At 39.4% G+C, this 11508-nt stretch overlaps 1 protein-coding gene across 1 annotated transcript in view; it reads left to right on the top strand.

Annotated features, from left to right (window-relative positions):
• Positions 1-688: 688 nt before the first annotated feature.
• Positions 689-11508, top strand: part of vps37c (VPS37C subunit of ESCRT-I) — an 11113-nt gene continuing 293 nt past the window's right edge. The window contains exons 1-5 of the mRNA XM_017695394.2: positions 689-1382; positions 2173-2281; positions 4546-4717; positions 8885-8967; positions 9183-11508. The exon at positions 9183-11508 is cut by the window's right edge and continues 293 nt beyond it. Of these exons, the coding sequence (XP_017550883.1) occupies positions 2189-2281; positions 4546-4717; positions 8885-8967; positions 9183-9830 (996 nt within the window). The 5' untranslated portion in view covers positions 689-1382; positions 2173-2188 and the 3' untranslated portion in view covers positions 9831-11508. The remainder of the gene's footprint in view (positions 1383-2172; positions 2282-4545; positions 4718-8884; positions 8968-9182) is intronic.

Genomic DNA, 11508 nt, shown 5'->3' with positions numbered 1-11508 from the left:
TTTTATTTAATAAATATACATAATACAGAAAATATATATAGTATTATACAGAAATAGTATATACAGAAAAGGGGGATGGGTGGGTCAGTGGGATGGTGGAGGGGGTTGGGGTTTTTTTTCTTTTTTTTTGTGGTTTTCTTCAATTCTGGAATATTGTGATAAAAGCTGTTTGATTAACAGAAAATAATCAAAAAATCATCACAAAAATTTAATAAGGCCAAAAACGACTATATTTAGGCCATGAATTACTAAACAGAGGTAAAATATTGAGGCCATTATTTACAATATTGAGGCCCCAAATGACTAGATAGAGGCCACAAGGTAACATGTTGAGGCCAGGAGTTATGAGAAACTTAATTCGTGGCCTCCATATAGCAATACGTGGCCTTGCCTTATTTAAAAAAAATCACTATGTCACCTTAGGGGCTCCGTAGCGTTATGCTGAGCATGTGAAACAAATCTGTGCAGTTTCTCTTTCCAAAGAGACATAATGTGCTTTGAGAATTGAAGATATAATAAAACTATGGTGTCTAAAATGTGCTGCGTGCAGTTTTTCTTACGCAGTGAAGGGATTGTTGCGCTAAAGTGTTAATGGAAAAATGATCCGGCTCCGCCGGGCGTCCTCCCTGCCTGCCCGCAGCGAATGGAACATTCCCGTCACTTTGGGGTTTCCCATCGGTCCGCTCATCCTCAGACGATACCATGGCGATTAGCAGCTGTTTACAATTTCACATCGCTACTGTTCCATCTGTAGATGTGTACTATACATATATCACGCTCTAAACTAATTCAGATTTTACCCGGATTATGTCTTTTGCTTCGCAAAGCAGCTCGCTATTCTCTTCTTATTTCGAAATCAGACCGTTGAGCATTTCCTCCATTCCCCTTAGCAGAGTCCGGCAGTGGAATTAACCCAAATATGGCGGCGGTATCTGTCAGCAAGAAGTGAAACTTTGGCTCAAGAGAGTGATTATATCTTGTCAAACGGCCTCTTTTCTGCTCGTTGTCGTCGTTCTGGCATTCCTGTTGCCGTATCGTTAACGTCCTTTCGTGTGCTTTCCGAGGAGCTCCTTCTTTCGAGGGTTTTTCTCTTTTAATGTTTTCGCTAGCTAGCTCACTGGAGAACAGGGGCTCCAGTCTAAGTTAGCTTACGGTGCGGCGGCGAAAGTGCCTTTCAGTCCCGTGTTTACCCTGTTTAGGTGATCCAGCCTCTCAGATCCATCGCACGTTTACCAGGTCCGAGACATTTAAAGACGCGTGCTGGTTATTTCCAACCGAGGACGGCGCTTCTGTGCTTATTTTTGTACGTCCCTGGCCTCCAATTAAGTTGGATGTTTTTCGATGTGCTGCCGACCTCAAGACATTTGATTTGCTAGCACCGTGTAAGTATTTAACGTTATGTTCACAATGAACCGGTGAAAGTGACATATACTGTTGTTGACTGGTTGGCCGGCTAACATTAGACACGTTTATCGTTACTGCTCACCTGTTCTTGGTGCATATTAGCTCACATAAACATGTCAGTAAACATTAGCCTAGTAAGAGTGCTGCCTAAGGTAAAACAGTAGCTTAGTGATTGCAGCCTCGATGCTTTCCCTGCTGAATAAAACCAGAAACTAGTCAAAGTTTCTCTTGGTTCCTGGTGGCGTCCTGTAGTCACTAGTGGTATTTTGAGTTTTACTGACAGGGTTGATCTCACAGTGTAAGGGATAATAATAATTTAACACGTGCTCTGGGACTGATTCCAGATGAATTTTATCGTTTCCTAGTGTCACCTAAAGATGTCCCGTAAACTAGTGGTCTCAAATGATGACCATTAAGCCAATTTCCATTAGAAAGCAAGACCAAATTTTAATCCTAGTGGTTCTAATGATATTCTTTCAGTAGCGTTTACTGTTTGCTCATAAAGCAGCAAAGAGCCGGTTAATGATTAAACATGGTTAGCTCAAATAATCTTACATGGCTTTACAAGACTCATACAATGCTTTGTGATCTGTAGGAGGAAAGAAACTCAGCGTGCCTTATGTTCATGTGTCTGAATATATAATATATATGAAATACGTTTTAGTTTAAATTGGTGAAGTGTAGGGTATGCAATGTTTGGCTTAGACTCTGCCTATTGAATATCAAACTAGATGAATCCATAAACACTAAATCCTCTGTAATTGACAGCTGTCCTGGCAAATCAATGGAGAAACTTCAGGATCTCAGCCAATCCGAGTTACAGGATTTGCTCGATAACTCGGAGCGGGTGGAGTCGATGGCACTGGAGTCTGATGAGGTGAGATTTCTCAGTTTTGGGATTCGCTGAATTTCCTAATTTGTCAGAGTCATGTTAGATGCAGTTAGTGTGTTATCTCACTACTGCATGCCTGCCTGTTCAGAGTTTCCTGTTTTGTCTGCTGATAGTTGGCTGATAATAGATTGGCAGATAGTTTCCTTATTTTCCACTGAGAATCTCTGAGGTCAGTGCTATATATACAGGTTTATCAAGACATACAGAAAAAAAGCCATCAGAAATAATCTCAGAATGACATGCATCCATATAAACAACCCATATACAGACTAGTAAGTGTTTCTTTACAAGAATTCCAGTACACCTGTTTCAGCCAGGTAGTTTAAGAGCTGAAATGGCTGAGGGGACAAAGCAGGCTTTTTTAATGTTAGCTACATGGCTTTGGACATCGACACCAGTTGTCCGCAGCAAACAGTTTCAACAACAGTTAAGTATACCTGTTACAGAACCTCAGATGAGGATGCAAAGCGTGTAGAGGCACAGTCCCAAGCTCTTGTGGTTTTTAACGTCTCTGTAAAGCCAGATAATTTGCTGGTTTTGCATTGATGCTAATAATGATGTTCAGCCTCTGTACTTTACTTGTAAGGACCAGTAATGGCATGTGTGAAAGCTAGTGTGCTCAGCTCAATTCAGCTTTTGTAAGGTGGTGGAAGTAAAGGCAGATATAGGTGTCTATGTAGTCTGTTATTATGAGCATATTTCTGTGTGTTTCAGTTAAAGTAAAGCAGTTACAACTAAATCATATCCTGCCTGTCCCTGTTATTTAAACAGTAGGACTAAGTGGAAAATGTTAATAAACTTTATTTAAACAGCTATCTTTTTGCACTGCATATACAACTAATATGCAGGAACAAGTGTGTTTCACTTGTTTGATTCAAACTTCTGGGAAGCGATTGCCATGTTTGCAAACTATGATTTTGGGAAACTGTGTCACTTAAATCTGATTTGTACTGTTTAACATACCGACATAGTTACTGCCATAGTTCTAACTATGGTTTTGGGAAACACTTGCATTGCAGCTGCATGGTTCCAATTTTGTATGTTGCTAATGTACTTATCATTTTGGTAATGCTGTAGGGAAACATTAGTGTCGGTGTCAGATTTGCATGCGAAATGTTTAAGTGGCCAGCTGATTTTGATATGGTGTAATTAAAAGTAAACACTAGATATTTTGGTTACATAGTGTTGTTCACATATTCATGAATATACTTACTTAAGCTTGACACCAAATTTTTTTTTGAAAACTGGTATAAACCTCATTTCTGTGAGATCAATAGTTTAAAGCATCATAATCTTACGTAAAACAATGAAGATTTAAATTGAAAATTGTAGTTGTTCAGTCATTACAAGCAGAAAGATCTGTATCCTTTGCCAAATGTGTAATTGTTTCAACTCATCTGTTACAAGATCGTAAAATCTTGATATGATCTGGTCTTGATATGATCTCGGTGATGCCAGAGAGTCAGTGAAGAACATCTTGGTAGTATCAGAATGACCAAGTGGTCTGTGTCTAGCCTACTCTATGAACTGAGTTTGGCTGCATGGTCTGCTGTCTGCTATTTTGCGATAATTTACACCTTGTGAGGAAGAGGTGGGCAAAGTGATATGTCGATATTATGATAACTATGCATTCTGAGCAAATCATAGGTACCGTCTAAGCTTTGGCCCTATCATCAGGAGAATTGTGAGCATGATCTTTGTTGATACTGCAGCCAGTGATTGGGAGAGCCCTAACTAGCGGGTTGAATTGAACACATGTAAATTGGGGAGAAAATTGGGGGAAAAATCAGAAGAAAAGAAAAAGAGAAAAAAAGAGAGCAGTTAGATCTGTTAATTGGTTTTAGTGCTGTACAGTTTGTGAATAGTTGAATTAGAGTTATGGTATTTGGAATAAATGCTAGGATTTGGTATAACAAATTATATTTTTGTCATATCACCCACACACTACATCACGTGTCAAGCTCCAGTCCTTGCAGGCCAAAACACCGCAGACTTCAGCACCCTGCCTCATGAAACACATCTGATTTAGCTCATCAGCTAATTAGCAAGGCCTTCATGAGCTGAATTAAGAGTATTAGAAGAGGGTAAATGTTCAGCATCTTGGTCTGGAAGGTCCCCAGTTTGACACCTGCTCTGTGTGGAGGTGACGGTGAGGGCCTTTCTGCATGTAGCTGTGACCTGAGTTGCTAAACATTGTCTTCTCAGTCTAAGAAATCAACCGTCACCTTTGACTCTGTTTCTCATTGTAGATCCAGAACATTCAGCTGGAAAGGGAAATGGCTCTGGCTTCCAACCGCAGCCTGGCCGAGCAGAACCTTGACATGAAACCCCGGCTAGAGCGAGAGCGAGAACGCCTGGTGGAGAAATACGCTGAGCTGGAGGAAGTGAGGGAGCGATACAAACAGCACTGTGCCCTCAGAGGTAAAGGAACTAAACTCAAATTGAAAGACTACTTGAGAACACAAGGAAAGAGAAGTACAGAGATGTGTGGAAAGTAAAAGTTGAACGAAAGAATAAAGGGTGGATTAACAATGGTTTCGGTCAAAAATGTAACACAACTAAAAATGATTTCAAGTTAGTGGTGGCCGTTATTGGGTGATAGCAGTGTCAGCATTGTAAGTTTAAGGGACGCAACTTGTGAAAATGAAAAGTAAGCATGGCCAGTACAGCATGTCAGGGAAATGTTAAGGATTTTGAAGGCCAAGCTTTACAGAGTTTAAAATTTCAAAATAAGCTACTATGAAATACAATATGTTTGGCAGAAGAAAATAAATAAATGTTCACATTTCTGCCTCTCGCACAATGGAAAAGTGAAGAAAGGTTTCCATGCAGCTGCTGAGTTGAATTCAAGCAAAACTGAAATTGATCATCTCTGTGCCAGGGAATACAACTGCACATCAGGATTTCTGAAAGTATGGTGCAAGTTTACAGATGAATCTTGAGCAACTTTTCATTGCTGTCGTTTTTAATTTTATTGCTTTACCACAGTAAAGCACAATGACAAAACACGCTGGCTGATATAATGGCTCAAGATCAGCTGACAAGCTTTGCTGAGCTGGGTAAAAATGGAGCAAGGTAATCAGTCATATGACTTTCTACTGTCCATGTTTATTTATTTGGCAATTGCACTTGCATCGTAATTGACAGAAGATTTATCCACTTCTAGTGAGCATTCAAACTTTGGGCATGCAAACAGTTTTGGTGATTTTTTTTTTTTTCTTCTTATATTTTTTTCTTTTTTCTTATTCAGTATGTTTAAAAACAAACAAAAAAAAAACTAATGAGTGGATATCCAACTCATGAGATTTAACAAAAAAACTGTATTATGTGAATTTGACTTACTGCACACTGGATTCCCTGGAGTCTTATGCATGAGGTATCTGACCTAAGCATATCACTATTAGTAAAGAAAGGAAAGTGAAAGAAGAACTGAAAAATGTAAAGGATCATGTTTCAAATGAGACAATGGAGCAGATTCTATTTTTACACATCTGTTTGTATAACTTTTATGACAAATGGCAATTACTGTTAATTACTGCTACATTTCTGTCTTGAATAATAGAGAATGATTTTATTCTTATTATTTTTTTAATAATAGAAGTAGGTTGTGCTGGCAGATAATGGGTTCATTACATATCCCAGAGACCTCTTTATTGTACTGTGACTTACTGTGGATATAATTGAATGAAAACCCTGTCAGATCCCTAGTTAAACTAACTTGCCATATTATTAAGAATTTTCCATACATGTTTGTCTACACCAGACTCAAATATTATTCCATTGGTAATGATAAATCCTCACCTTCTGTCATGATTTATCAATTGGGTAGTACCTGCTTTTGGTTAATGAATTGCATTTGTGGACAACCTGAAGTGAAAGCTAGTGAAAAGATCAAAAATAATGTTCACACACTCTCTCTCTTGCTTTATGATGATGTTTTCCCTGTCTTTGTTGTTCTTACAGAAACTTTCTTTTTCCACCAGTCCTCAGCACTTCATCTGCTGTTTATTTTGTCAATAGTTTTGTAGTATTTGGAATCCAGTTTGTATGAACTAATGTTATGGAAGTTGTTATGGAAGGGCTGTTAATAAGTCATTAGGAATATGTTGCTCAGCAAGACTATCCTGTTTGCTCACTTATGTCATCCATTTAGGACCTTTATATGAGCTGCACTTTCCTGAAACTCGTTTTCCTTCTTTCTCAGTCGTGGCACTACGTCATCATGTTCAGTGTGGAATATGTGATACCTGTTTCTCCTTTTTCCTCATTGTTCTGCTCTCTTCTTTGTCTTCATGCATTTTTTTACTTTTTGAAGAAAAACCTGTTGTTTATTGTAGGCAGTGTTGAGAGTAATACAGTACAAAGCAACACATTATGGTACTGTAATTACTTTCAGTAATAAAGTAATGTAGCATGTTACAGTTGAAATTCTTGTAATAACATTAGTTATGATAATGATAATAGCAATAATAATAATAATAACTAAATAAGAATTAGTGAGTTGTTTCTTGCACTACTCTTATTTTTCTAAGCAAATTATATTAATTGCACACAATTTTTAAAAAGTTTCAAACATTTTGTCTGGTGATGTATTGAAATTAAGTTTTTGGCCAAAAGCGAAATTCACAACCCTTAGGGCCAAAAATGTGAATTGGAAAAAAAAACCTGACAATAAATAATAAAGCTGTCTAAAATAAACATGCTAAAATTATTACGGTATGAAGACTACAGCATGTGCCATGAAATCCGGTGTTCCACTTGCTCTGTTGTTTATGATTATATATTTTTTCCATCATGTCAGAAATTGTGACTACAGATCACATTAGCATCCTAGTGGAGATTTTTCTTTCTGCTTATGTCTTTAGCTGTATTTTGTGTATTGCACAGGACATTGTTTTCAAAATGTTAAAATATTAAACCTGTAATGGACAAGTTCTTGGATGTTGTACCCATGCGTGATATTCAGCTTGAACAGTAATTAAAATTACTTGTCTAATTTCACTCAAAGAAACCTTGAAATAGTTTCATGCAGTCAGTCTTTTCACTGTTGAGTCGATGCAGCTCCCGCTGTTTGAACTGGTTGAGCAGCACGGGAAAGCAGAGAAAAAATGTTGGGTTTTGAATCACTTTTTAAATTTTCATTACCGTTCACGTTGTTTGGAAAGTCTAATTGTTTGTCTTTTTGTCCTTTTTTCCTATTTGGGCTGAAAATACAGATCATGTCAGATGAAAATTTGGGTGGTCAAGAATTTCAGTGCATCCCTAATTTTGTCTGGTATTTTATGTGCTTTATATTTAAGTAGTTTTCAGGTGCGTACATATGGATGATCCACACTGATGAGAGTGAACAGGCTGTAAAATTCACAAGCAGTCTGTCATGCATCTAATCAAAGTGCATGGGAATGCTGTGTGAGGCTGTTTATATATTGTGTTAGCATATGTTATCATGTCTGGATGTCTGAATTCCATTTACATTTTGCACTAAAATGCATCCTCAGTGTGATCAGGTGAGATCCAGTATTACTTTCCTGAGTAAAATGCACATCAGCACATTGTTTACATTTTATTTCCATTTACTTTTTTCCCCTACTACTGTAACAATCTTGGCTTGGATGCTTTCATTGGCTCAGAATGCAGGAGGAAGGCACTCAGCTTGTTCAGAGTCTATGCAGGAAGTGTGACATGCCTCCCCAATGATATTTAGTCTTTTTATTTGCTCTTTCTTTCTAATTAAATTTAATCTAATTAAAGTATATTTTCCATTTGATTGTCTGGTTGTTAGAGATTTGTAAGAGTTTTAGAAAACAATTTAGAAGTAAAATAATGAGAAGTGAGTTTACTTTTTTTATGTAAAGCATCCTCATTTAAGTTTGAGAGAAGTAATGGATTATCTTTTTGGAACAACCACCCCTGCAGTGATTGAACCATGTAATATTTGTAGTCTATTTGGACCATGCAATACAAAGTTCTGAGTATGAACCATATAGCATCTACCAATACTGCATACTGATGTCAGTTGTTTTAACCAATGGATGATTGTATACAGTCCCTGCATATGGACACATGCTGGATGTCAGTCTGGTTTTTCGAATTTGATTAAGCTTAAAGTGGACAGTGTTAACATTCATGAAATCTTTTATTTAACAAAATTGCTCAAGATGAATTAATATATTATTATACTGGTATTAACAATAGCCATCTCATTGATATGCCAGTATGTGCAGCACTATTAATGCTACAATAAAGATTATTGATTCAACCTAATTTTACCACGTACTCCCAGTTATTAGAAACCAAGATGCATTTTGTGTATACCATAGCAATGTTAATTCAGAACTTGAAAACTGACCTACGAAAAGTACTTTGGGAACTTTATGTAGTTGCTGTAACGTTCCAGGCGAAGGCATATATCATCAGCTTAATAGTCTAAACCAGATGCAGTGAGTTATTGTTACCTGAATGTAATGATCTTTTTATGTTATTTTGTTTTACTTTCTTCTTTGCTTTGTTCCCCCCAACCTTCTTGTGGTTTCATTCACTCCGTCTTTCTCTCTCTTTACGTTTTTGCGCCATCCCTCTTTTTTCCAGATGGCATTATGGGACAGGTGTCCCCTGAGGGATTATTCTCTCGTCTGCAGGCAGAGGGCGCCAGCACTGAGGCAGAGTCTGAGGTAAGTGGCTCCTCAAGGACACAAGCCTTTATTTTCTGCCACCATGCAGCTTAGCACTTAGAACTTACGTGTTACTTAGGTTCTGTGTATTGTCTGTCTGGATTCATGTTCTCATGATCTCAATCTCATAAATTCATTTAGATTCATGGGCCAAGTGTAGTTTCAAGCCTCTCTATCTTTCTCTCTTTTTGCCTCTTGCTCTCTCTGACTCTCAGGCTCTAGCTGATGAGTTTCTGGAAGGTTCCTTGTCACTTGACTCCTTCCTTGAGCGCTTCCACTCTCTCCGCTCTCTTGCTCATAAAAGACGGGTGTGCATCGAGAAGCTGCAGGAGATCCTCCGCCAGAAGAGCCAAGGAGTTGGAGACTCTGGCATGACATCACAATCATGCACCAATCCGGACGCTGGATCACTATCACCGTGGCAACAGCAGCAACCCCAGCAACAGCCGCAACAGAAACCCAGCGTGTCCACCAACCCCTCCAACTCTGCCCTGCCTTACCCCCAATACCCTGTTTCTCCTCCCAACCAGCCCTCCTCGGCCTCTGCAGCGGGCCCCTCCAACCCTTCTGCTGCGTTTCAGCCGTACCCCAACCAGGTCACAGCCTTTACTCCATCCACCGGCTACCCTGCTCCTCGGCCTGGCTTTGGCCCCTCCCCATGCCCGTACCCCGCTCAACCCGCATTTCCTGCTCCCCAAGGTCCACCATTTGGGCAGTATGGCCCTGCTAATGCTCCATACCCCAATCCATACCCTTATGGGGGTTATAGTTACCCCATGGGCCCCCATATGGCCCCTTCTCAATCACCTACAGGTAGGCCGCTTTATAGGCCTGGGTTTGGGGTACCGCAGCCATACTCCTGAACCCTAGTGTTTCTCTCTCTCTGTCTCTCTCTCTCTCTCTCTCTCTCTCTCACACTCTCTCTCTCTCTCTCTCTCTCTCTCTCTCTCTCTCACACTCTCTCACACTCTCAAACCCTCAACTGTCTTGTCTTTTTCCTCCCTCTACCTCCCTCTTCCTCCTCCTGACACCAAGATTTGTGGTTTGCGCACCCCTGACACGTTCTCTTCCTGTTCAAGGCTTACACAGAACACTTGACTTTGGTTCACCATGTCCCTTTTTCCCCGTCGACACTCAATGAAAGACTGGCACTAAAACCTGTCAGAGACCAAAACGGATGTTACACTTGACTCTGGACTTAGTTCAGCTGGGTTCCTGGCTATTCTAGCATGTTTTCTGAGACCGCAAGTCATTGATAATGTGTTGGTTGTATTTGACGTTATCTTTTAATTCCATTCAACAGAATCGTGTTGCTGTTTAGCCTTGTTTGGCTATGGTTCATAAGTCATGTTGTCTTTTTTTTTTTTTTATTTAACTGCTAAAGAAAAAGTGTCACACTACGTGTGAGTGCATCACTGAGCATCAGGCTACTCCTACGTTTGTGTAGCCACTTATCTGTGACATCTTTTTTATATTGTAGCATTACACCTCTACCATTTACTGAAGGCACAGACTGCTTCACCACGGTTTTCACTGCGTTTTTAGGGCATCGTCATTTAGACGGGTTTGACCCTGGACCATATTGTCTGTAACTTGTCTAAGAGTGCAGTCAGTTCTGTTGTGAATGCAAGAGTGCAAACGCTTTGCACCCCCCCCCCCTTTCTTTGTCTGAATTAACTCCTCGTTCCTCCCTTCCCCCTCACTCTTTCTTAACCTTTTATCCTGTTTCTTACTCCTTCCTTCCTTTTTTTTGTTCTGTTCACACCTCCTTGCTCCATGTATAGCTTATTGACTGAGAACAATGACAATTAACAGAAGGAACAGTTTATTTCCAAGTTCTCTAGTGGAGACTGTGTGATTTGTATAAACAGATACTAATAATAATGACAAATAAGAAAACAAGGGATATTAATATAGACATATCTTTATCTGCTATAGCACAGTTTGTGGCGTGGCGTAAAAGGCAAGGGAAACAAAACACAGCACAGCGCATATGCAAGGGAGTTTGGGCTGCATAACATCCTTATGAGTGTTCATACAGCATTCAGTACCCATTTAAACACTGAAAATGTTTTAGCGGTCAGCTTTATGCAGACCATTAACATGGATATTAGCTGTAGGAAGTTGGCATGGGAAAAAAAAACAAGTTTGCCTGTTAGAAAGGACTTCTTGTGAGTGTGAGTGTATTTTAGTTTGCCTGATATGGGGTAGATGAAAGCTTGATGCATCCTCTACGAAGGTGTTATGTAGTCCCCTACAACAGCCCCACCTTTTGGAGTGTTTACCTGCTATGTGTTGACTCATAGGATGACCATTTTGAATCACATTTGCACTCCACAATAACAGCTTCTGTCCCTACGGCAGAAGGGCCTGGCGGCGGAGCCTGAGAACCGTCAGCTTTAGATCAGATGCTCGGGGTCAGTTTTTTTTTTTTTTTTCCCTCCTTAGTTTCTTTTTTTTTTTTTTTTTTTTTTTTTTATCAGTCATTATTGTTTTTAACTTAAAAGCAATCCAAAAACCAGAGGCATCCCCAATCAAGCC

This window comes from Pygocentrus nattereri, chromosome 5 (genome assembly GCF_015220715.1).
Source record: "Pygocentrus nattereri isolate fPygNat1 chromosome 5, fPygNat1.pri, whole genome shotgun sequence".
NCBI classification, from domain to species: domain Eukaryota; kingdom Metazoa; phylum Chordata; class Actinopteri; order Characiformes; family Serrasalmidae; genus Pygocentrus; species Pygocentrus nattereri.
This window is presented reverse-complemented; position numbering and strand designations above follow the sequence as displayed.